The sequence below is a fragment of the Spermophilus citellus genome (assembly GCF_964194105.1).
Source record: "Spermophilus citellus genome assembly, chromosome: 3".
Lineage (NCBI taxonomy): Eukaryota > Metazoa > Chordata > Mammalia > Rodentia > Sciuridae > Spermophilus > Spermophilus citellus.
In genome coordinates this window covers 136,601,840-136,628,458 of record NC_138184.1, presented here as the reverse complement: position 1 = coordinate 136,628,458, position 26,619 = coordinate 136,601,840, and the positions used below count along the sequence as shown (strand labels likewise).

At 44.3% G+C, this 26,619-nt stretch overlaps 1 protein-coding gene across 2 annotated transcripts in view; it reads left to right on the top strand.

Moving 5' to 3' along the window:
• Window positions 1-7,303: 7,303 nt before the first annotated feature.
• The window catches only part of EEPD1 (endonuclease/exonuclease/phosphatase family domain containing 1), a 117,127-nt gene continuing 97,811 nt past the window's right edge, over window positions 7,304-26,619 (top strand). The window contains exons 1-2 of one of the 2 annotated variants that reach the window (XM_081284489.1): window positions 7,304-7,666; window positions 8,183-9,246. In XM_081284489.1, the coding sequence (XP_081140615.1) occupies window positions 8,369-9,246 (878 nt within the window). In that variant the 5' untranslated portion in view covers window positions 7,304-7,666; window positions 8,183-8,368. The other variant, XM_081284490.1, reaches the window with a different exon arrangement.

Below are 26,619 nucleotides of genomic sequence, written 5' to 3'. Positions count from 1 at the left end.
GGCTGTCTTTTCTTCAGTGTATGTTCTTGGCATCTTTGTCCAGGATCCAAATGACTGAAGATGTGTGGGGTTGTCTCTGTGTCTTCTATTCTGTACCATTGGTCTATGTGTCTGTTTTTATACCAGTGCCAGGCAATTTTTGTTACTATGGCTCTATAGTATAATTTGAAGTCAGATATAGTGATGCCTCCAGCATTGTTTTTTACTATTTATTTATTTATATTTTTTGGCTTAGGATTGCTTTGGCTATTCTGGACCTTTTATTCTTTTATTCAAATGAATCTTAGGACTATTTTCTGCTAATTCTGTGAAGAATGTCATTGTATTTTGATGGATATTGAATTGAATCAAATCTGTATATTCCTTTTGGTAATATGGCCATTTTAACAACCCATAAAGCTTGGGAGGTCTTTCCATCTTTTTGTGTTTTTTCAATTTCTTTCTTCAATGTTCTATAGTTTTCATTGAAGAGGTCTTTCACCTCCTTGGTTAGATTTATTTTCCGGCATTTTTTGTCTGTTTTTTTTTTTTTTTTTTTAGGCTGCTGTGAATGGAATTATTTCCTTGATTTCTTTCTCAGCAGATTCATTGCTGGTATATGGGAAAAGTATTGAATTTTGTATGTTGATTTTGTAATCTGCTACTTTGCTGAATTTGTTTATTATATCTAGCAGTCTTCTGGTGAAGTTTCTTGGATCTTCTAAGAACAGGATCATATCATCAGCAAACAATGATAATTTGTCTTCTTCCTTTCCTGTTTTCATTCCTTCTCTTTCCTAATTGCTCTGGCTAGAATTTCTAGCACATATTAAATAGGAATGGTGAGAGTAGACATCCTTGTCTTGTTCTAGATATTAAAGGAAATGCTTTCAGCTTTTCCCAACTGACTATGAGATTGACTTTTTTTTTCATATATAGACTTTTTGATGCCTCAGCAGAATATTAATAAATAAAATTCAACAATGTATAGGAAGAATCATGCACCAAGATCTAGTGAGATTTATTCCCAAGTATGCAAGATTGGTTCTATATTTAAAAAATTAATGTAATATATCACATCAATAAGCTAAAGGAGGAAAAAATTGAATGTTTTTATCAGTAGACCCGTAAAAAGCATTTGACAAATTCCAACACTTGTTCATGGTAAAAACTCAGCAAACTTAGAGGGGAACTTTCTCAATTTGGTGAAGAACATCTACAAAACTCTTATAGGTAATGTCATACTTAAAGTTGAGAAACTAGAAGTTATCCTACTAAGACTGGGAACAAGGAAAAGAAGAGCCCTCTCACCACAGCCTCTCAACGTTGTACTAGATGTTCTAGCTAATGCAATAAGACAAATAATAATAAGGCACACAGATTAAAAAGGAAGCCCTCTTGTTGTTGGAAGATAACAGTGTTCTATGTGGAGCCTGGATGCAATCATCTTCCCCAAGGTCCTGTCCTGAAAGGGAAACTCCATGCTGCATGCTGGGCAGACTGGATAGGACCAGAAGAATCGGCCCCTGTGGGATCCCAAGCTTTCCCTCTAGCCACAGTCACCTTTCTCTGCAGATACCTGTGTTTCAGGTCAGCCAGACAGAACCCGCATGAAGCTGAAAGCAGAGTGGAAATGTGAAACCTGAAGTGGTGGGCAGCAAGGCCACAAGAAAGTGTGTGGGAGGTCAAGCCGCACATTTTACATGAAGGAGGAAGATCCTAAGCTCCACAGAGCCCCAGATGGTGTGGGTGAAGGGTCTGTGCTGGATGTAAACAATTGGAGCTAGGAGTGAGCAGAAAGCATGTAATGCTATGCACCATACAGTCCACCTGCCCAAGAAAGTCTCATGTGGTGGAAGTCAGAGATGTACAAACTGTTAGGGTTTTGCTTAGGGGTTCAAAATAAAAGGATGCTGAGCTGTAAGGCTAGACAGGAACCACCTGTGAGACAAGAAGAGAGGCGCTGGGAACTTTAGGGACTGGCTCATTTCTTGCGACTCTCCATATTCTGGCTCCTCTCTGTCTTATCCTCTGTGTCTATGGGGCCAAGGAGACATGCTACAGAAACACACACACACACACACACACACACACACACACACACAAACATATATATGCTATTTGATTGCATTTAAATGTGATCATTCTTCAGAAAACACATGCTGCTTTGCTACTTCAGCTGTCACAAGATAATCATCTACACTTTTCTGAAACCTTGAAAGTGGCCTGGTGTGGGTGAAGGGTCTGTGCTGGATGTAAACAATTGAGGGGGGGGGGTGACCTAACTGAAAAACTAACAACACACATCACTGAAGGGAAACCAAAGCCTTGTGACAAAGAGGATAAATGTCAATGAATGTAAACTGGGCTACCACAGGAGCTGTGGTGATGATTTTCTTGCTGGCAATCAGGGCTGAGGGCCACACCTGTGTGATTAACTCGGCTCAGACTGATCACTCTGATGTGCATAAACTTCAAACAGCCCCAGGGCTGTCTCCCATGGCCTGTGGGTGGCTGGGCTTAGCAGGTGGCTTCTCTGCAACTGTGGTCTCTGCTGGGCTCCCTCCTGTAGGGACATCCTGCTGGGGCTGGGCTGGGCTGGAAGGGCCCAGAGGCTTCTCTCTCACCTCTGAGGACTTGGAGCTGCTGAGGGCTGGGCTGCCTTAGTTCTTCTCCACATGGCCTCTCTCACAAGAGGGGGCAGGACCTTCCCTATTGCAGGGCAGCTGGGGTCCCTAATGGCAAGTGCTTGTCAAACCTCTGCTTGCTTTGTTCTTGCTAATGTCCCATTGGCTAGAACAGGTCACATGGACAATTCTAGAGTCCCTGTGGGAAGGGGCTACACAGCAGGGGGAAGGCTGGGCAGCCTGGCTCTCTGTGAGCCCCAGGTACAGACTCCACACAGTGCTCTGAAGCAGAGCATCAGGCATTTGGAGAAGCACATGCCAACATCCTGCTGGTGGGACTCACACTGAGCATCTGTACACAGGATTTCACAACTAGGTATGTCCATTGCCATTGTCATGGTGTCTGTGGGTGGTCATTTTCTGCCACCCTATGCCAGGACTCCTGTGAGGCAGGGTCTGATTTAAAATGTCCCAGAGCACTGCAATGCCTGGGGTTTCATCAGTTTGGGGACACAGGAATCTACTTTGGTGGAGAGGGACAGATCTACTGTTGAGGTCCCACTGTGGGAGCTGTTGCTTTGACACACTGACATCTGGGACAGTACACAGCGTGGCCAATGCACAAATGGTGGTGCCAAGGTCACTGTCAGTAGCCTGGCTTGACCTCATTGATTGGGAAAGTGGGGGTGGCCTTGCAGGAATGAATATTTAGAGGTGGGGCTATATTTCCCTATTCAACCTTCAAATCTGATCTTAATCTTCACTTTTCAGAGAAGTTCCCTAGACAAAGTTATTTTTAATGCACAGACATATTCTTTTCCTTTTATTTTAAATTGCATTGCTCTTACCAATCCAGTGTGTGCATTCCTGCTTGCTAATCAGCTCTGGGACAGAAGAATCATGAATTTACTCATCACAGTATCTCCAGGTCCTAGCACTATGGGATTGAAATTGAAAATTAATGAGAGTTTTCCTTTTTTGCCTTCTACCACTTCTCCTTTCTCCCAAATCCCCCTTTATCTTTGAAACTGCTGACTAAGAAGCAAAAGGCTAATGACCTTGGTCTTCTGTGACCAGGCCCCAAGTAAGAACTGGGTTGAAGGGGCAGAGGCCACTGCGTTTAGTATTTGGTAGAATGATGTAAACCCTGGCCTTTGACATCCTCATGTAACTCAAATGTCAGCTGGAGCCATACCATCCTTGGAGAGTCAAATTAAACTGGTTTAACCCCCGCCCCTCCCGATTCCTTGCATGAGGAAAATGCAACCAACTTCTCGATTTCAATGTGGCTTCTCGAAAGTTGGATATTTTGCTGGGTCCTGTCACATTCTGATTTCTTTCTTCCTGAATTTTTCTGCCGTCTTTCATATTGTAGCTGTTCCTTTCTTACTATACTTAATACACCCAGAGAGTTTGAGCTCCTTTGCCTTATTTCTTGTAAGTAGCATTCATTCAAAGGCCATTACATACCTTATTAGAGGTTTAATGTCCCTGTATGGGAGTGGGAGTGGAGGAGTTATATAGAAAACAGCACAACTTAACAGACTATTAGATATCGTTAGTCTTGAAGCCCTTTAGGACCCCTTTACCCAGGCCCCCAACTCAACCTGATGGAAGAGCTGTCAATGGGTCTTCTTTTTGAACCTCTTCACCTTCTTGAACCTCCTTGCTTCCATCCTGGCTCACCTCTTCACTTCTCCACTGCCCAAACAAATCTTGCCTTTTTTTTAAAAGTTCCAAGTAATTTCCTTTTTAAATTATTTTTATTTTTGAAGATTTTCCCAAGTTTATTGAGATAGAGTTGAAGTACACTAAACCACACATATTTAATACATATAATTCTATTGGTTTTGATATATGCATGCCTATGAAACCACCAGCTCTCAAAGTACACTTTTACCACCATCCCACCCTTCAGAGTTTCTTTGTGTTCTTTTCTTTCCATTCCTCCCTCCAGCCCATCCCCAGGCAACCAGTGTCTAGGCTCTCTATATAGATGTTAGTATGTATTTTTAATATATAGATCATGAATTATGTTCTCTATTTTTGCCTGGCTTCCCTCCCTCATTAGAATGATTCTGATATTCTTCAATGTTGTTGTTTGAGTTAATAGTTTACTGGTTTTTATTGCTAAGTGATATTCCATTGTATGATTATATTACAATTTGTTTATTCATTCATTTATGGTGTTAGTCTATTTTATGTTACTATAATGAAATATCAAAGAAAAGAGGTTTATTTAGCTCACAGTTTTGAAGGTTTAGGGTATGGTGATAGAACCATCTCATTTTGGGAGAAGTCCTGACAGATGAAAAACACAATGGTGAGACAGGGAGAAATCATGTCACAAGATTGTGAGGCAGAGCAAGAAGAGCCAGCTTTGTTCTTTTATTGAAAACTCTTTCAGGTTAACCAACTCAGCGTCCTATGGACATTCTAGGGGCAATGACCTCCCCCACTCAGTCCCACCTCTTAAACATCCAACACCTCCCAGCATGACTACGCTGAGGTCTAAGCTCCTAACACATGAACCCTTGGGGGACAAACTTGGACCTTATCCAAACCATGACATCTTCTGGTGGATTTGAGGTGGTTGATTTTTTACTATAACAAATAAAGCTCCTATGAATATCCATGCATAAGACTTTGGGTTTCATGCTTTCAATGTTGTTACCTGTAAGTGTAATTGTGGGTTGTATATAAGATTTGTGTACACTTAACTTTTAAAGAAATTGCTGAAGTGGTTTCCAAAGTGGTTGTATCCACTTACACTCCCACTGGCAATGTGTGACAGTTTCATTTGCTCCACGCGCTCTGTGCATTTGATATGGTCTATGCATTTGATATGACCAACATTAGATATATTCATGTTAAAGTTAGTCATCTCAGGGGTGTGTGTGTGTGTGTGTGTGTGTGTGTGTGTGTGTGTGTATTTGATGCACCTCTGTTTAGCTACCTCTTGGCTTCATTTCTTTTTCTTGTTTATTCTCTCACTCTCTGTTTTTTCTTTTCTCTCTTTATTTCTAACAAAGGAAAGCATATGCTTAGATTTATGGAGAATAATACCAGATTATTGTTACTGTTCCAGGGAAATTATGAATATGTCCCTTCTTATTTCCAAATGTCCTGGCTTGGATAATAAAATATATGGTTTCTCTTCTTATGGCCCAAACAGCCATGTCCCAGGCTGTTCAACACAGGGCTCATCAAGGCATTCTTCAGCTCAGTGACAATTATTCTTTCCTCTAAAAGGAGCTTTTCTAAAACTTTTTTTTTTCCAGCTCACATCAGGATTTCACGGGATAGGGTTACTGTAGCTTCACACTTGTATGGGAGGGTCTTGTGGGAGGTGAAGCGGGGGTATTCTTGCCAACATCCCAAATAGCTTGCTTGAGAATGAAACCAAAAGAAAAGAAGGTGGAGCCAGAGGTGGGGAGTCAGATCTTGCCTGAGGACTTTGAGCTGGATGCAGCCCAGCTTGAAGCTAAGATCTATTCCTTAACTATCTCCAAGAAAGCAGGAAATCCCATCAATCACCCTCCCCTCCCCCCTTTTAAATCTAAGCTAATTTAACCTGGTTTTTGTCATTTGCAATTATTAGGGCCTTAATATCCCCAGCAGGAGAAGGTGCCTCAGCATTTTGCAAAACCTAGGTTGCCACTCATTTCAATCTGAAGTACCTTCTGCCTTCGGTGAGAATTACCATTTCTTCTGATCTGATCCCTGGAATTCAGAGCAGAAGCAATTGGTCACATTGGTTGGGTAAAATCTATTTCTTCAGAGGACACTAACGGCCTAAGGTCAAAGTATTCAATGGTATCTCCACATGGTTTGTTTAATCGAAAACTCTAGCTCCAGGTGTCCATTCTAATGCAGCAGGCTCTTTAATCTTTAACTAGATTATCATTTTGCAACCTGATTCAAAATCAGTTCAGAATTTGGGGATGCAGCTTGCATTTCCTAATAACAGAAACGTATCCTTATTTACTTAGAGTGCTAAATGTACAAAAGAGGAACACTGTGTGTAAACATACTGAGGAGAGGGCGCGAGACCTCTTCTAGGGCCACAGAGAGATGGCTGTGGCATTACTGGATGGAGGACATCTTTCTGAGCAGAACCCAGGTAATACGCTAGTGGAAGAAAAGGAGGCAAGCAGGGTAGAAATTAAGATCCCAGTCAGTATCCTCTCTGAACGTTCCGCAGAACCGAACCAAGCCTGGACCCTAAGGGAAGCCTCTCTCAATGGGAGTGTCCGGCCTTCGTTCTCACGCCCCAAAGGCGGACGAAAAGCGGCCGGGCAGGTCTCGTCTCGGACAATAGAAAACAGCCTTTACCCAGCACAACCAGCCCTTGGTCCCGAGTGGAAAGGGAACCCTGGTACCCCAGGTACCAGAGGATAAGACAGTATTCCAGTGAGCTGCCCGCGCCGCTGCGGCGTAGGTCCCGCCCCCCAGAACATAAGTCCGGCCCCTGTCCCCGGAGCCCGCCCCCGCGCGCCAGGGCCCCGCCCCTGTGCTCTAGGGTTCGCTCCCCGCCTCTTGGCGCTCAGGGCCGGTCCGGGGCCCTATGGCTCCGCCTCTCGCACCCCAGGACTCCGCCCCCGCCCTCTCGGGTTCCAGGCCCGCCCCCTCGCGCCCGCGCCCCGCCCCCACATGCCCTCGGGAGTCCCAGGGAGGAGTTGCCGCGCGGGAGGAGGCGTGGTTATGCCCGCGGAGGCGCTGGCGGCGCAGCCGGGACTTTGGCTTTGACACAGACCGCGAGCGGCTGCTCTAGTGCTGGGGTCTGGACGCGCTCTGCGAATCCCGCGCCCGAGTTGGGTGCAGACTTTTTTGCCTGGATAAACGCAACCGCGGCGTCACCGCAAGTCCTGGTGCAGTAGCAAGTCTTGGTGCAGCCTCAGCAGCCGGATTTCGCCACCCCTACCGCCGCCTGCGAGCAGCCCTGCAGCTCCTGCCTGCTCCGGGAGAGCGACGCTGAGAGTTTCTCCCGCAGAAAGACAGGGACGCGCGGACCAAGGCCCGGCCACTGACCCGCACCCGCGTGGGCGCCAGGGCTGGAGGTAGGGGCCCGCGCTGCCCTTGGCCGGTCTCAGGCTTCCGAGCCGCAGGTGGAAGAGAGACGAACCCCCCTCCCCCCTGCAGAACGGCCCAGAGATTGGGATCGGGACCGCAGGCGGGTCTGGTGAGGGTCCATAAACCTCTTCTCGGTGTCCGCACAGGCAAGCACAGAGTTCCTAAGTTGCAGGCGGCGCTGAGTGTCAGGCTCGGAGTCAGTCCATGTGGGGGCGACTAAAGTAAGGAGGCAGCCGTGGCTCTGCCAGAGTTGAAAGGCAGAGAGGTGTGATACCGATGCAGATAGCTCTCAAGAAAGGTGGCTTATAGCCTTTTGGATCGCGGTATGACAGAAACCCTAGGCGTCTCCCGAGGAAAATCTGCATGGGCCAACCTTACTGTGCGTTTTCAGTTCACCTGCAGCCACTGGCTTGGAACTCTGGTAATGAACTCCAGCACTAGGTAATGAGTGCTAATAACAGATTGCCTCACTCAGTCAATTCATGTGTTAATTTCTTTTCTAGGTGGCCAAGTGAAAGATAATTTTGGACACTCTAGCCATGGAAGATTTGGCCTTTGTCTGCAGCAACCTCTTCGGCCCCTAAATTCTGCATTTTGTTCTTTTTGTGCTTATAAGGTCAACGGGGCATCTCCCCTAGCCAGAGTTCTGCAGTGGTGAGGCCTTCCTGGGCTCCTGATATTAGCTGGCCATGGGGAGTACCCTGGGTTGCCACCGCTCCATCCCCAGGGACCCCTCGGACCTGTCCCATAGCCGCAAGTTCAGCGCAGCCTGCAACTTCAGCAACATCCTGGTGAATCAGGAGCGGCTCAACATCAACACTGCTACAGAGGAGGAACTGATGACCCTCCCTGGGGTGACACGTGCTGTGGCTCGAAGCATCGTGGAATACCGAGAATACATTGGTGGCTTCAAGAAAGTGGAGGACCTAGCACTGGTCAGTGGTGTGGGTGCCACAAAACTGGAACAGGTCAAGTTTGAGATCTGTGTGAGCAGCAAGGGTAGCTCTGCACAGCACTCTCCTAGCTCCTTGCGGAGGGACCTCCTGGCTGAGCAGCAGCCTCACCATCTAGCCACTACTGTGCCCCTCACACCACGTGTCAATATCAACACAGCCACCCCAGCTCAGCTCATGAGTGTGCGAGGCCTCACCGAGAAGATGGCCCTCAGTATTGTGGACTACCGCCGGGAACATGGCCCCTTTCGCAGTATTGAGGATCTGGTCAGGATGGATGGTATTAATGCTGCCTTCCTGGACAGGATACGACACCAGGTGTTTGCTGAGAGGTCCAGGCCCCCCTCCACCCACACCAATGGGGGTCTGACCTTCACTGCCAAGCCTCACCCTAGCCCTACCTCACTGAGCCTGCAGAGTGAGGACTTGGACCTGCCACCAGGGGGGCCCACACAGATTATCTCCACTCGCCCCTCAGTAGAGGCCTTTGGAGGCACGAGGGATGGGCGGCCTGTGCTGAGGCTGGCCACCTGGAACTTGCAGGGCTGCTCTGTGGAGAAGGCCAACAACCCTGGAGTTCGAGAGGTGGTATGCATGACACTCCTGGAAAACAGGTGAGGACTGGAACCACCAAGGGGGCCAGGGGGCTGGGTGTGCAGACAGCTGGGACTGGCCTCATCTGTGGATTCAAATAAGTGGACTTTTGGGGAGGGGGCAAAAGTATAAAGTCAGTGTATTTGATGCCCTCACCAATACTGTCACTTGAGGCTGGGCTCTCTTTCTGCTCCAGATTTTTATGAATACAGCTGTCAAGGTTTATAGCTTATGTTTTGAGTTTGATACATCAGAGATGGATTCTTAATTTGCGGTACTTGGAGGTTGTTAGTGGTGCTGCCTTTGAGAAGGTCTGTGACTCACAAAAGGCTTCATAGGGTTTATACTGAATCAGGCACTCAACCTTGGAAACTGGTACACAGTTTTACATATGAGAAAGAACTAATTGGATTTTTCTTTTATTAATGGGAGGGAAATTCACATTTGTTCCATCACATGCACCTATTTGTGTGCACAAAATCATACAAAAGACCAGGTACACACTGGCTATATTTATCAAAAGGCTGTGAATGAATCACTCTTCATTCATTTTCTTATTTAACCCAAAGTTGTTTTTCAGTGTGTTACCTCTGTTGTTCCATTGCCAGAAAAGGCCAAACTGACATGTAAACTGACGTGTGTGTGTGTGTGTGTGTGTGTGTGTGTGTGATGAGAGAGAGAGAGAGAGAGAGAGAGAGAGAGAGAGAGAGAGAGAATATTGCCCAGATTTCCCTGTTTGAGCTGAAGAACAAACTCCTAGGATAGGGTGTTATCAGAGAGTGTTTACATCATTCACAACACTGTTCTCTGTAGGAGCTTCCGTTAACTCCCCATAAAACAAAATCATATATTGTGGCAGGAGCTCCTGCTGTTAGTAAACAGTATGGTCTATAATATAATCGGTTTGGGGAAGGAAAGAAATATTTGTAATTGTCCCTTCTGGGTCAGAGATCCTCTGATTTGGTCTTGTGGGCTCTTGCCCTGCCAGCCACCAGAGGTGAATGTTAGTGGCTACTTGATGCCTTCTCGTGCATTGGGTGGTTGGTGAGGCTGGCAGTGTGACAGTTGGTGACATGAAGTGAGCTCTCAGCGGAAATCACAGTGCATTGTGGCAGATCATCAGGACGAATTAGTGAGGAGAAAAACAGGTCACAGTGTTTCCCTGGCACCATCCCAGTAGGCACACACTTGTCGCTGATGAGAGAGAAACTGTGCACTGGGTCAGAGGACTGGACCAGAGGAGTCCTTGAGTGCTCTTCTTGCACTGCCTTGTCCTGTTTGGCACCCTAACAGAATCCTTTTGCAAAATATCTTATACACAGGGGAAAACTGGACTCAGCCCTGAGAGATACTTCTCATGAGTGGCTTGATAATAGTTTGCGTCCTCAGACTATGGGCAGATGAATGGGAAAAGGGGAGGGAAGGGGAAGTGAGTGAGACAAACTCACAAAAGGCTTCATAGCCTTAGTGAGACAGCTGCCTAGTTCCTGTGAGTTTTCTTAAGGCTCAGTTTGGGGTGAAGAGGGGATGAACCAGGATCTGAAGTTGCCTGGTGGAAACGACAGCCTGAGCAGTTCTTGCTCATTTATTTAGTGTTTTCATTCACGGAGCACCTGGACCAGCACTAGCAGCTGCTACACATGCAAACTCTACATTTCTGTGTTTAACACCTCCTCCAGGTGTTTCTGATGTATATTAGTTCAAGAACCTCATACTAGGAGTTGGGCACTTGTTGTCCCTCTGGGGTTCTCTTGCCCCTCCCCCTATACTGCCTTTTCTGGCAAGGCCAGTGGTTTTTTTGTGTGGAGGTTTCCAGGTACTCCCCCCCCCCTCGCTTTGATTGTTTTGATCATCCCTATAGTTTATTCAATCCCATGATGTTCTTTCTGGCCAGGGTTTGAAAAGCTTATTCAACATCTAGGACTTATCAATGTGAAGGGTAGGAAATGGGAGGGTAAAACCTGGCATAGTGGTGTACGCCTGTAGTCCCAACTACTTTGCAGTGTGGAGATGGGGCCTCTGGGAGATGCAGTGCTTGCTGGAGGTTCAACGTGGGGGCACTAACACCTCTTGTCCAAGGTGGAGTTGATGGGATTTGTTTTATTTCTCTCCTTTAAATTTCCTAAAGAGATGAGGACTTGTTGAAGACATCTAACTGCTGGTCTTCAAGCAAGAGTGCAGGAAAAGCTTACCCAAACCCAGCACACCTGTGAGCAGTGGGAAGGGTGGCCTGCATCTCCATTACTTCACACACATGGCCACGTGTGTTGTCCTGTCCGATGCATTCTGTGTTCTGGGCACTCCTAGCACATTGTGAGTGTCTGGTAAACATAAACAGGCTTAGGGCCGATCTTCCCCAGAGCTGGGATGGACACATTTGCCTGTGTGACTGCCTTGAGGCACTTAAAATCTGTCACAGAATGAATCTCATATACTCAGTATTCATCCTGATTCACAGAAGTCACTTACAATCCAGTTGTTCCCTTTATTAGTATGAGGAAACATATTTAGCATGAGCAAGAGTGAAGACAGGTAATTTTCTGGGTGTTTCTTATTTTTATACGTGTTCACATACCACAGAAGAGGTCCCTGCCTTCTGGATATGACTTTGTATTTTCTAACAGCTTTCACATTAATTTGATTTCCCGTAACACCAGGAAGTAATATTTGCTCTTTATTAATGATTCTCCATCTCTGGGTGAGGAAGTCAAAACCCAAGAAGTTGAATGGCTTGTCTCTGAGACACAGCTCACTAGTGACTCAGCTGGGACAAGGACCCATGTTCTTTGTATCTTTATCCTGCCTTGGTTGGTTATCTCCCTCTATGTTGAATAAAGGGCATTTGCCAAATTGTGTGCCAATCACAGTTTCTTAAACTGTGTCCATTAAAGCAGCCCTTGGGCAATTTTGGAAAGGAATAACTGACTTCTAAGTTTGCTTTCTGCAAGTTTGCGTTAGTAGGTGCATTTTCTTAATGCTAAAGGGTCCCTGTATGGGATGGGAGTTGGAGTTCTTTCTTTTTTTTTTTAAGGTTTATTTTTTAGTTTTAGGTGGACATAATACCTTTATTTATTTTATTTCTATGTGGTGCTGAGGATTGAACCCAGTGCCTCACGCATGACAGGCGAGCCACATCCTCAGCCCTGAAGTTCTTTCTTGACCTCAAATGCTGGTGTTTTGGTGGATGGGCAAGTATGAGCTCCAAGAAACTGTTTTACCCGTGAAACCTGAGGTAGGACAGCACAGAGCTAGATAATTATAGTCACCAGGAACCTTGAGGGACACCATTGCTAGTGGCACAGAACTGACAGGTTTCATCAGATTATTTTGCCAAACCTCAGTCTTAGGCAATGTTCTTCCTTGTTCAGCAAGACTGATAGAAGAATGCTTCTGCTAAATATCCTTGCAAAATGTGGTGACAGCCCATGTACAGAATGAAGATCATTTCATTTTTATTTATTTTTTGCTGAATAATCCATGCTATTTGGTTACTGAAGGTATAAACCCTGGAGGAGCTGACAGATAATCTCCAAAAGAAATGAGGAGATTTAACATACAAGTTGCTTATTTTCCCCACAGCCTGCATCAGAAGGAAACTCCAGTGTCAGAGTTGTTAGCCTTATAATGGTTTAAATCTGATTTCTTGCTACGTCTGCACTATTAAAGTGCAAGGTGGATTAGTGCCTGGCAACATGCACTGATTGTGAAAAAAGAGATTTCACTTTATCAGAATTGTTTGTGGGATTAATCTTGACGCAACCCATCTTGTTATTTGGTTCATTCATTGAAAAATATGTATCAAATGCCTGCTGTGCACATGTGTAAGCTAGATTCAGGGATCAGCTTGGCCCAGTTACTTAATACAATTAAGTAAATGTGGACCAGTTTGCATGGCTCAGCATCAAAACAGTCTGGTAAACCCAGACTTTGGAGGGCAAGTCACAGAGCATGATTGACATCTGGTTGTATTTTTCCCAAATGAATAACAGACTCATCCTGGGGATTGAAGGGTGTGTGGATGCAGCCAGATTAGAACATCTGGGGATAAAACACCCAGCCATCCTCTTAAAGTAGAAATTATGAAATCCCTTTTGACAGCTCTGGAAACTGAGGCTCTGAGAGATTAAATAGTATCTGTGTGACTTTCTGAAATGTAGATGTTGGAGTCAGTATTTGAAGCCAGGGCATGTTGATGTCAAAGCCAAGACTGGGTGTGTTTTTCCCATACTTTATGTCCTTCCATGTCCTGCCTCTGACCCTTGCCTGCCCATAGTCCACCCACTGTTTCCTCCCTGTCTTGGGTCTTAGGCTGGACAGGTATCAGGGATTTGGGGGAAGGAGGCTTCACCTAGACCCCTGGGACTGTCTCAGGCCCCTGGTGGCCTCTGCTCCTTTCCTGTTTTTGTTCCTCCAAAGGATGGGGCTTGTGGCCAGGCACAGAGCAAATCCAGAGGGCGTCAAGGCTCCTCCACCCGGCCCTCTACTGTGAGTCTGCAACCTTGGGCCCGACTCCAAGGTGGAGTTCCGGTTTTGTGAGCCAAGGAGTTCTGGGTCATTTCCAGAGAAAAAGGGTGGTCAGCAACAAGAGAGCTGTGAATTCATAAGAGAGTGTGAGGGGAAGTTCCCATGTGGGCACCATTTGTAGTTTATTTTACTAAAGGGAAAGGAGTTACTTTTATGTTTTGAGAAAGTCAGGCCCATTTTGGGTCTGATTTCAAGGCTCTGTGGGGTTTGACAGTGTTGATTCTCCCAGGAGATAGCTATTCCTGCCTGCCTCCATTCATTCAGAAGAGTTTTGGGAGCTTTTATGGGTACCAGGTTCTGTGTCAGGCTCTGGTCATAATGTGGAGAAGTGAATCTTGCTAAGGGGTCTGAAAGTGCAGACATAAGGCTCTGCTCCAAGGTTGGGTGACAAACAGGTTACAACAGATCAGTCTCTCCAGGTCAGTGCTAATGCTAAGGGTGATGGAGGCGAGTTGAAGAGAAGTATTTGGATAGATGGGGTTAAGGAAGGCCTCAGCTGCTTGTTAGTGCATGAGGAGCTAGGCATGGAAAAATTGGGGAAAAGAGTGGCCCACAGAGGAACCAGCAAGTGCAGTGGCCTGAGGGTGTTTGCTCCAGATAGATGGCCAGAGTTCAAGAGTACAGGTGAGGCTTGGGAGTGGGGGTTGCAGAGGGAGGCGCGGCCAGATCAGGTGGGCCCTCTAAGGCTTTTATTTTAACCTCAGAAAGAGGCCACAGAGGTTGGAGCCAGAGACCAGTGAAATTTACATCTTGCCAGGCTGTTCTGGGTGCTGGGGCCTGCATGGTGAGTCCTGGGAGTTAAGTGAAGAGGCAGTTGGAGGATTCCAGAGTAGTGACTGGGGAGAAGTGGATGGAGACAAGGGACTCTTATAGAGGTAAAAACTGGAAAGACTTGCCTGTATTTGGGATAGTGTGAGGGTTAAGTGGGGAGCTTGCTGGAAATGCTCTGAGATTCCTAGAAGGCAGGCTCAAAGGCGTTTAAGAAATCCTGAGACTGACTCGCATTCTTCTGCATTATGGCAACATGACACAGCTTGCTGCCCTCACCCTTCCCCCTGTGACTCCTGTGCCCCCCCTTGGAGTCAGGTGTGGGGTCTCAGGTCCATAACAAGAGTAAGAGGCCCTGGTCTGTGCACTGAGCAGATAGTGCATCTGACAAGGCCACATATGCTTTTTAGCATCAATAGCATATAGATCAGGGCATACTTGGGAATTTTATGTAACTATTTTTTTTTTTTTTGTACTGGAAATTGGACCCACAGGTGTTTTACTGCTGAGCTACATCTCCAGGCTTTTTCTTTGTTTAATTTTTTTTTTTTTATTTTGAGACGGGATCTTGCTAAGTTACCCAGGCTGGCCTTGAACTTGCCATCCTCTTGTATTATGTAATTAAAAAAAATTTTTTTAGTTGTAAATGAACACAATGCCTTTATTTGTTTATTTATTTTTATGTTGTGCTGAGGATCGAACCCAGTGCCTCACACAGGCGAGGCAAGTGCTCTACAGCTGAGCCACAATCCTAGCCCCTTATGTAATTATATTTATTAGAAGGTATTTACATCAATTTAGTTGCTTATTGATTGAACATCTGCTTTGTGCTCTCTACCAGATGAGGTCAGAGGCACAGGGAGACCCCGCTCCACCTTGTGGTCAGGGAGCTCACAGTTTCAGAAGGGAACACTCACTCCACAGGTACTTAACATGGTGATGCATGGGATGAGGGAGGAAGTGAATCTTGTTAAGGAGTCTGGAAGTGCAGACATCAGGTACTAGTTTGCTTGGTTCTGTAGGTATATAGATGCCTCAGCCTCAGGAGGAGGATGAGGAGAGAGAACCAAGTCAGGTGGTTGGGAGGGAGGTCGGGGTCTGAGAGACAGGATTGAGTGCTGAAAGTCCACCCTCGCTCTCCACCACACACTCATCCAGCTGAGGAGCAGAAGATAGTAGATTATAATTTACAGTACTCACACAAGGGCACAGAAGGCTCTGGAATCAGGATATGAATACCTCACCTGTGAAGCAAAGTGGTTTATCTCAGAATTCCCTAACAGTCTCTGCCAGTAGCAAATACAGTGATGCATTTCATGAAAATTTGATTTGCTCATCATAGACATCCTGTGTGTTGTAATGGATAGCAAGGTGAAATTCCACATCCGTGACACCTCACATCAAAACATCCAGGAGATGCCACAAAAATGCCTTGCCCTCTGACAGCCTGTTGGTCCTCATCAAGTACTTGGAATTCTTTGCAGCTCACTGGCCCTATTCCACACCACTGTGCATAGGCCTATTTCTGGACCAGGATTGTTAGTGTGGTGGTTTGATTGACAGCTGGCGAACAGCTGCCAAACATGTGGACTCTAGTGGCTAGGAACCCTGTGGAAGGTGTCCTCAGAGTAAACATGTCATTATAAAAAGAAATCTGGAATCCTTCTTCCAAGCTCCTTGGTAAAGAAACCCTGGATTTGTTTTACTGGCTACAGTTCTCCAGCTAATGTTAATTTGTTGCTTGTTTCCAACCAACCCTTGTTTCCTGAGGATTCTATTTTGGTTTAGCCATTACCTGATTAAGCTGTTAAGCTGGGCCTTCAATTGTTTTATCTAGAAGCTGCCATGAGCTCCTAAAATGGAGTGCTTTGCTGAAGGAACCTTGTTCCTGTGGCCACATTTGGCTATTCTAGGGATCTACAATCTTGTTTGCTCACCACCAAACTGGAGGGTCCAATTGGTACTTTGTCTTTCTCAGTTTCTGCTAAAGAAAAAATGTGTCTTTTAAAGCAGTGGCTGGTTGGGGGAGGTGAATTGTTGTTTAAAATACTGATCTAATATCCCATTCAAAGAAAAATTCTTTAGAATGTATTCCCCATTAATCAAATTCAGTCTTATATTTTAAAAATTTTAAAATTCATTTATTTTTTAGCAGTCCCTGTTTATTTGAATGAGGGAAAAATAAAAATATGCATGGCCTCAGTGATTAGCTTTAGGTCTTGGATTTTTGGCTTTAGGTCTCTGGTGTTAGGTTGTGGGCCTGGGGTTGGTTCCTTCCTTTCTGGGTGGGTGGGCTCTGTGGCTTTAGATCATGCTATCATTTGATTGGTCAGTTTGTTTTGTTTTGTTCTACAGAGTGATCCCTAGTCATTTAAAATTTTAAATAGCAGAATACTCCATGTCCCCCTCTCCTGGAGGGTGGTCGGGCTTCTAGTGTCCATTTGGTTGTACTAGTTAGTACTAAGAACAAAACACTAATAGTTAACATGGGTCGTTGCTGTGACTGAGATCCAGGGCTAAGCAGCTTCAGCTGTTCTGTCATTGTTCTTGCTTTACACAGAAAGGACAGCTCAGGGAAACTGGGAAACTTTACCCAGGTGGAGCCTGGACTGCAGTTCAAGCTGTTAGTCTCCAAAGCTTGATGATGAAAAGCTTTCTCTGAGTCCAACAGAGTTCTTTCTTCTGCATGTTTGCATTTTACTTCTCACCCAACCAGCTCACTGGACTAGACATGTCTTAACCAACTTTAGAGATGAGTTCCCAAGGATATTAATATATATAACAATATCCTCAGGTGTGGGTGCGCTAGTGTGTGTTTCTTCAAAGTGGAGCAAAGATATTTGCAAAGCAAACTGAGTGCAGGATACTGAATTTTTTATGGCTTTTCAGTCTCACAGTTTTCTTGACCACACCTATTTTGATAGCAATTTCTCATACAACTTGCTTTTGTAGACGTTTTCCAAGCGTCATCTTCATCTTCCTAGGAAAAGCTTCTCTTTTTAGGTTTCCATCTCATCAATTGCTTCACATTTTAGTACAATGTACAGCTGAATTCATAATCTGGGGACAGATGCAGTTGACTTGTGGTAAGTGCACAGTGTCCTTGTGCACACCTGGTCCATTCGGGAGTACTCAGTGTGCCTGGGTGTCCCTCAGCATGCATTACGAAGGAAGGGAGACAACCAAGTGGGCTGAGTACTTTTGTGTTTTTAGAACACTAGTACCCATGCCCAAGTTTTAAATTTAGTCTAGAGCCGGTATTTGCTGTATATGTATATTGCAGATCTCTGGCAGTAACTGCAGGTTGTTGATGGCTCACCATCATGGTATCTAAAAGGTGGACTGAAAATGGTAACTGATTATAATGTCAAGAATTCATTAGCACATTATCTCAATTTTTCCTAAAAACACCTCTATCAAGTTTTATAAGTAAAAAATACAAAGTAGCAATGAGCTTTTATTTTGACTCAACACCTGTACTAGTCAGCATTTTCTTTAGTGATGTGGGTGGACTGCTTACAGAACCCATGAATAACTGTGAACTGGGAGGGATTTAAAGAGGGGGACTGTACCAAATGGCTGATAAGAAACATTTTCGAGTTTTCAACTCCACACTTTCCAAAAAATATTCTGAATTGAATTTTAAAGTTTGTTGATTTATTTATTTATTTTTTTTTGGGGGGGGTACCTGGGATTGAACTCAGGGACACTCAACCACTGAGCCACATCCCCAGCCCTATTTTGTATTTTATTTAGAGACAGGGTCTCACTGAGTTGCTCAGCACCTCACAATTGCTGAGGCTGGCTTTGGACTCACCCATTCTCCTGCCTCAACCTCCTGAGCCACTGGGATTACAGGTGTGTGCCACTGTGCCTGGCTAAAGTTCTCCGTCCATGTGAGACTGCACAGGAGACTGTATGTAGTATTACAGAACACATGTGTTGAACTCAGCTGCAAGACAGGGATGATTTAGAACCTGGTCTTATGTTATTGTCAAGGCTTCCCATACTTATGATAAAAAATGAGAGTAGTGGACTTTTGACATGGGAAAAAAAGTTGTTTTTGCCTTTCAAACTTTGGGGTAAATGTAATTGAACAGAATCTGTGATTATACGATGTGGTTTGAAATGTTCCATTTGCAACCACTTATCAATGAAAATCTGGAATTTCTTGTCATTGGTCAACCAAAGCAAGACACAGAAATAAACTGGATGGTAAGAGACAAGACCTCAAGATCGTCCGTAATCCCTCACTTCAAATACAGTGTTTGTGGTCATCAAAACAGCTGTTGTATTTTGATTGATGGATTCTGCTGGTAAAGGTTATATACTTAAATGTATACCTTTCTTCCACATCACATGAGTTTCTTCCAACCCTGAGCCTTTTTACATTAAAAGGGAAAATGACCACTATTTCTATCAAGTATTTTTTAATTCTGGGAAGGAAGAGGTATTGTCCCTATAGATTAGATGCATGTTAGTTTGCTGGGACTGCCATCAAAAATACCAAAGACTGGGTGGATTAAACTACAGGAATTTATTGTCTCACAGTTCTGGAGGCTGGATCCAAGGTGAAGGTATCAGCAGGAGTGGTGTTTTTCTGAGGCCCTTTCCCTGCCATCAGAAAAACTGCCGTCTCCCTGAGTCTTCACGTCTACATCCAAACTTCCTCTTCTTATAAGAACACCAGTCAAATTGGATTAAGGCCACCCTGACAGCCTCATTTTATTTTAATTACCTCTTTAAAGATCCCTTTTCCAAAAAACAGGTGCATTATGAGGTATTGGATATGAATTTTGGAGGGACACAATTTAGCCTATAAGAAAATGATTTAGTGAACACTGTGTAGAGTGTTCCTTCTTGGCTGTTTGTGAGGAACATTGCTCCTCTGAGATTTTCCTGGAGATGATTTTAAGGTGTTCATATCCCATTTTTTGTTCGTTTGTTTGTTTGGTACTAGGAATCAAACCCAGGGGCGCTTAACCCCAGCCCTTTTTGTTTTATATTTTGAGACAAGAGTTTTACTAAGTTGCTTAGGGCCTTGCTAAGCAAGGCTGGCCTTGAATTTGAAATCCTCCTGCCTCAGCCTCCCAAGTTGGTGGGATTAAAGAGGTGAGCCACTGCACCCAGCTTCATGTCCCGGTTTGAAGACTAAAAAAAGCTGCCGTTAAGTTACTGGAGTGACACTGATCTGAAGAACAGCTCTCTTGTGGAAGCACAGCAGGTAAGGCCAGGCTCTTACTTAGGAGCTGGCTTCAGGTTCCCCCGGCACTTCTCTCCTTCAAACTTGCCAGTCCTGGGTTTGACTCCTGAAACTACAGCAAGGATGCCAGGCCTTGGCACCGCCCCTTCCCTCAGGCACAGCCTCCCTTTGCCAAGGCTTTCTTTGGCTACAGGTAATGTTGACATATGAGTCTGCCAAATGCTGGGCACCAGTTTCAGGTAGGGATTTAGTACCCGTCCACTGTGCATAACGTAGTGCCCTTCAGAATTCCTGGGGAAAGGTGAGTCTCAGATGGCAGTCAGGATGCTGGCTCGATTCTTGCTTTCCTTTCTGCTGTGAAGCACCAGCTAGGGCCTCCCTTGTCCTGTCGATTTCTTTCCCTTCTGTCATGGTCACTGTTGTCATTGCCCATCAGTGCTGTCTGCCCTCTTAGACAGAAGGTTTCACGAGGGCAGGGTCCTGTCCGTACAGCATGGTTTCTGCACAGGAATCTTGGGAATCTGTGGGGAGGATATAGGACTGCTCATGTTTACTGAATATGTACTTTGCCTCAAGCGCTGTTGCTAAGCCTTTTCTATTATTTAAGTAACTTCCTCCTCACTCTGCCCCCCGCGAGGTGGGTGAAATAGCTCTACTTGACACACAAGGAAACTTAAAAAGAATTGAAGTAAACTCACAGGGGATCACCTGGTTGGTGAGTGTGGAGCAGAATTACCCCAAGCCTGAACACATGTAGATACAGAGGTAGTGAATCCATGAACCTGGAATGGGAGCAGGAGTCAAAGAAAGGGAACCAGTTCTAAAACTAGAAAGCAAGAAGGGGCACAGTGAACTGGGGGAAAGGACCCTGTCTCTTGGAGGTCCTGCGCCCTGCTGTAGGCTTACCCTGGCATTTGAGGAAATAATTTGGTTCTGTCATCCAGTGAAGTCCAGGATGCTGAGCCATGCAACAACTGGATATTTCAATATTGAAATATGGTTTCTGTGCCCTGCAGATTACCCCCTTCACAGTGTAAAATGGGGTGTTTTTAGTGTATTCAACTATTAGCAATGATTCTAGAACATTTTTATCAGTGCAAAAAAAACCTCTGTACCTATTGGTAGTCACTTTTTACCCCCAGCTCTTGGCAACCCTGAGTCAGTCAGTCTCTCTCTCTCTCTGGACTTGACTATTCTGGATATTTCATATAAGTGGAATTATGCAATACATGGCCTTTTGTGTTGGACTTCTTTCAGTTAGCATGATGTTTTCAAGCCTCTTCCACGTTGTAAATCATGTGTGAATATTTCTTTTACTTTCTTCATGGCTGAATAATCCACTATATAGATGTACCAAATTTTCTTTATTCATTCATCGGTTGGTGGATACTAGTGTTATTTCTACTTTTTGGCTGTTAGGAATAATGCTGCCATGAACATTCATGCACCTCTTTTTATAGGGACATGTATTTACATTTTCCTTGAATATATACCTAGGAGGGGTCATGTGAGAATTCTGCATTCAGCATCTTGAAGGACTGCTAGACTGTTTTCCAGAGCAGCTGTACAGTGTTACATTCCCATCGGCAGTAAATGAAGGCTCCTATTTCTTCACAGCCTTGCCAACACTTGTTGTTATCTATCTTTTTGATTATAGCTATTTATTGCTTGTGAAGTGGTATGTCATTTGGAATTTGAATTTCATTTCTCTCATAACTGGTAATTTTTGCATCTTGTTGTGTTTTTATTGGCTGTTCTCTTTGTTGGAGAAATTTTTACACAGATCTGAGTGGACTTTTTTTTTTTTTGACATTTATTTATTTATTTATTTATTATTATTAGTTGTAAAAACATTACATAGCTCTTGACATATCATATTTCATACATTTGATTCAAGTGGATTATGAACTCCCATTTTTACCCCATATACAGATTGCAGAATCATATCGGTTACACATCCACGTTTTTACATATTGCCATACTAGTGTCTATTGTATTCTTCTGCCCTTCCTATCCTCTACTATCCCCCCTCCCCTCCCCTCCCCTCCCATCTTCTCTCTCTACCCCATCTACTGTAATTCATTTCTCTCCCTTGTTTTTTTTCCCTTTCCCCTCACTTCCTCTTATATATAATTTTGTATAACAATGAGAGTCTCCTTCCATTTCCATGCAATTTCCCTTCTCTCTCCAGAGTGGACTGTTTTCAAATCTGTTTCCAAGTTGAAGAAAAGAGACATGATCCTTGTGCTGACTCGATCCCTCTTACCCTCTGCCTTGCCCTGTGGTCATGGAATCATTATACCAGGACATTACCTCCATAGGTAATAGGAAAAATTGCCCACCATCCTACAGAAACAAGCCCTTATTTGGGAAGGAGCCTGGAAAATTCCATGTGAGGTGCTCTGTGATTCTTACTGAAGCATGATGTGAATAAGGCTTTAAGCAGGGTCCATGAGAAATGCTCTGGGTCTTCTGATGTTCACACTCAAGTTATGTGTTTTGGATGGAAGTTGATCACTGTTTTATCTGAAGCCAAAATGTAATCGATAGCAGGCCAAGATTCGCAATGAAAAGTGAACTTTGGAAATTGTATCACAGTCTTTGCAAATCACAGGCCCCTGGGTCAGGAAAGAACTCAAAGAAGCACCTGCTATAGGACACTGCCAAGGCCATCACAGACAGATGAAATCACACGTGCAATGTTGATTTCCCTATTCTTTTGAGCCCCAGCTGTGGAGAGTGAGTCATTGCACTCTTCATTTCAAGGCACCCTGTCATTGGCCAGTGCAATGCTCTCCTTCTTTTATTTTTTAATTGTCTTTTCTTCTTCACCCCCTTCCCATAGATTCCCATTGGAAAGTGTTAGATATATGGACATGTCATTGGAAAACACGGTGTTTCTAATCTACAAAAATGTTGTGTTCTTAACATTTCCAACTAGTTTTGGCTTTTGACAGTGGCTTGGTCAGAAGAACTAAGTTCATGCTGGGCATCTACCACATTGACCCACCCAGCCCTCTGAATGGAGATCCAGTCTAGTTATAGTAGTTCTTGTTACCACAGTGCTCTTCTCCCCTTCCTGTGTGTCTTTTATGTCTTAGTCTGTATTCTGCTGCTATAGCAGAATCCCTGAGACTAGTAGTTTATAATAAACAGAATAGGTTTGCATCATGGTTCTGGAGCTGGGAAGTCCAAGCACATGGCACCAGCATCTGGCAAAGGCCTTTGTGCTGCATTATCCCATGGCAGAAGGTGGAAAAGCAAGAGAGGAAGGAACTTGCTTTTATACCAACCGTGTTCTCTCTATAACTAATCTACTCCCATAATAACAACATTAATCCATTCATAAAGGCAGAATCCTCATGACCTAATCACCTCTTATTAGGCCCCACCTCCCAGCACCATTTCATTGGGGATGAAGTTTCCAACTTTGGAGGACAGTTTTACATCATACCACTTTATTTGTAATTTAGGCCCATTTTCCAAACCCTTTCCTTGTGATAAAACCAGTCGGTCAGAACCTCTTATATATTTGGTGACTTCAGTTCAAATCCCTTCCATCTCTCATTCTTACCCTAATTAATTTTAGTTCACTTTTTTCTTTTCCCACATTTCACATATTAAAAGGCATGACTTGGTTTTTCTTGGCTGCACTCTGAAGTTCAGATTGTCCAGGTACATTCTTTTTTTTTTTTAAAAAAAATATTTTTTAGTTATCAATGGATCTTTTATTTTACTAATTTATATGTGGTGCTGAGGATCAAACCCAGGGCCTTACACATGCCAGGCAAGCACTCTACCACTGAGCTATAGCTCCAGCCCCTGTCCAGGTACATTCTTGAATGAGAAGATCTGTGAACACAAGTAGACCAAGTAGAAAAGCCAAAACATATGTTGCCAACTGAAGACAACCCTTCCCAAACGTAGTGACTCAAAACCATGAATGTTTAAATTCAAAGTTAATTTTATTTGTGCAAAACAACTCTAGCAGTGAGTCAGACTTTATCACAGATCAAATTTGAGATCAGCAACCTTGGAATTATCTTTCATAGTTCAAACACCATTGATCGAGTCTTGTTTTTATAGATCTTTTTTGCTTCTCACATGTCCATGGATTCGTACGTGTCTGACCATAGACATATGCCTGTACTTGTCTCCACCCACAGAGTGTCTGAGTATGTGTGTTATAAATATACCCATCTTTTAAAATAGATCTTTATCTTCAATGTTAATTGCATCTTCCACTTTCTCAGTGTGTAAGAAGGGTTGGGAAGACCCTTCTATAGTTGTCTGTATACTTCCTTCTGGCTAATTATTTGTGAACTCTTATCTATAGTTGGTTTTAGCCAAGCCCACTGGTTCCTGGCATCTGATTTAATCTAAAAGCAACCCAGGTGACAATTAGAAGTGTCTCTTATTCTCACCAGGCTTCTAAATGATCTGGTGGCTGAAAAAAATAAGGCCAGGTGCCTTTTGAACACGTAATTCAAGGACAAACTGTGAAATTCATTTTTGGTGCTGTTAGTAGGGGCTGTAGGTTTTTGTATGAAATGTTTAAAACATATAAAAAGTATAAATAATACTTCAGTCCTTTTTCCACTTTTGTCAATGCATTTTACTTTCTTGGGGACTCAGTGCCCTTCTATACCACTGGGATTCTTTTAGATTCCTTTCTGTGCTTGGAAAAATTTCCTTCCTTATGAGATTTGGTGGGCAGCAGCATCCACCATCCCTTGGGAAAGAATGTAAGATTCACCTTCCCAACATCCTTTGCAGCAAGGACCCAGGATCCACAGTTTGGTGTATCACTGTTAATCTCTGATTGAGGGCCAGTGGCACCAAAAGCACAGGGCCTATGGGAACAAGCTGCACGGGATTAGGTCCTTGAGGCAGCAGAGACTATGTGGCTATGTGGTACTATGACTATGACTATGTACCACCCAGGGCTGGTGCTGTTGTCATATAGGCTACAGCATCATGTACTGGACATTACAGCTTGTGAATCCTAACTAGACCAGTTCTGGGAGTGTTTGCATCTTGTTTCTGATTGGCTTCCCCTTGTTCCTCGATATCCTTTTAACTGCTTTAGTCCACCAGTGTTGACTTCTGTTTCTTGCAATTAAGAATCTTGATGATATATCCTGATATACAGGCCCTGGACCACTGACTTTAAAACTCTTTTTAGCCAAGCAATCTTTCCTTAAAGGAAATCTTATGGGGGAAGCACAACTCGGGAAGCTGATAAGAAGTGCCACTCTGGGTTGGGGCATGGGAGGAACCAGCAATAGGTAAGCCATGGGTAAAATCTGTTGTCCTGAACATTTTGTGATTTGAATCAAGGACAACCTCCCTGTTCCTGTTACCAGGTCCTGTTTTCTTCCAGGCAGTCCCTGGACAAGCACTGGGTGATGTCTACTGCTGGTTCTTCACCAGTTTGCATTTTTAGGGCTCTTTGTATGCTGTTCATTTCCTCCAAGACTTCTGGTAGCTTACACTGGGCAAACGCTTACATACCTTCCCACATGCAGACCCTGCACAAGTGTGGCTACCTGGATTGAAGAGATCCAACGTCACTGTGCACTGTGGTGCACACCTGTAAACCCAGCTACTTGGGGGACTCAGGCAGGAGGATCTCAAGTTTGAGACCAGCCTAGGTAACTTAGCAAGACCCTCTTTCAAAATCAAATTTTAAAAAGGACTGGGGATATACTGAGCCCAGTGGTAGAATTTGCCTAGCATGTGCAAGGCCCTTGGTTTGATCCCTAGCATTGCAAAAAAAAAAAAAAAAAAAAAAAAAAAAAAAAAAAAAAAAGTGTTCTATGTCTCAGTCCATTTCTATGATTTAAAAAAAAACTCTCACAGTCACCCAATCAGCACATGCTGCCGTTTATCCTCATGTGTAGAAGAACGTGCTGCATGGCAGCTCTCTCAGCCTCACCACTGTTGACATTTATGTTTTTTTTAAGTTTTCATTTTGAGATAATTGTAGATTCACATTCTGTTGACATTTTGGGCCAGGCCATTCTTGGCTGCGGAGGCTGGCCTGTGTTTTGCAGGATGTTTAATGAGTCTCTGGCCCCTACTCACTACACGCCACCAGGACCCCTTTTCCACAACTAGAAATGTCTCCAGACATTGCCATGTGAATGTCCCTTTGGGGGCAGATAACCCTGGTTGAAAGCCACTTCTCCAGAGCCATTTTAAAGGTACATAAAGTGGTATACCAGTGTGGGGACCATACCTTGGCCAAACTGATTGTCCCTGGGGCCTCAGCCGGACAAGGAAGCAGGTGAGGTCAGGGGACTGAGTTGGGATTTTTGAATACTCATGGGCACATGATTATAGTGGGAGGCCTTGGAGGCAGTAGACCTTGGGTCTACCTTTTAGCCATGGAATCTATGACGGAACTAAGTAACGTGGGTGGAGTACAGTGAAGAGATTAGGAAGTGAGACCTAAGAAACTTTCAGCTGTCCCAGTCCCTCACTGGGATTCACTGAGTAAAGAAAGAACTTGGGAACTACAAAAAAGATTTATGTCACTTGTGATCAGGGTGAGTCCAGGTTGGGGATGGTGGAATAGCAGAGAGGGTAAGAAAAGGGCCCAAGGGACAGAAGATTCCTAAAGAAGCCTCTTTAGGAATCTAAAGGGTGGGGGCTGAGGACTGGTTAATGCACTTGGAAGATAGCAGTCCCTTCAGGAGTGACCTGAAAATAATCATATCCCTCTGAGAAAGAGCAAAGTTTGGAGAACAGAAGGAGTAGGATTTCTTAACCCTGTGTTGCATTTTAGGATACCAAACTAGGTTTCATGGAAGCCTGGTGAATTCAACATGTTCTCAGGCATGATGGGTGCCCGAATAGGATTATTTCTCTTCAGATGCTCTGAGGAATCACTAGT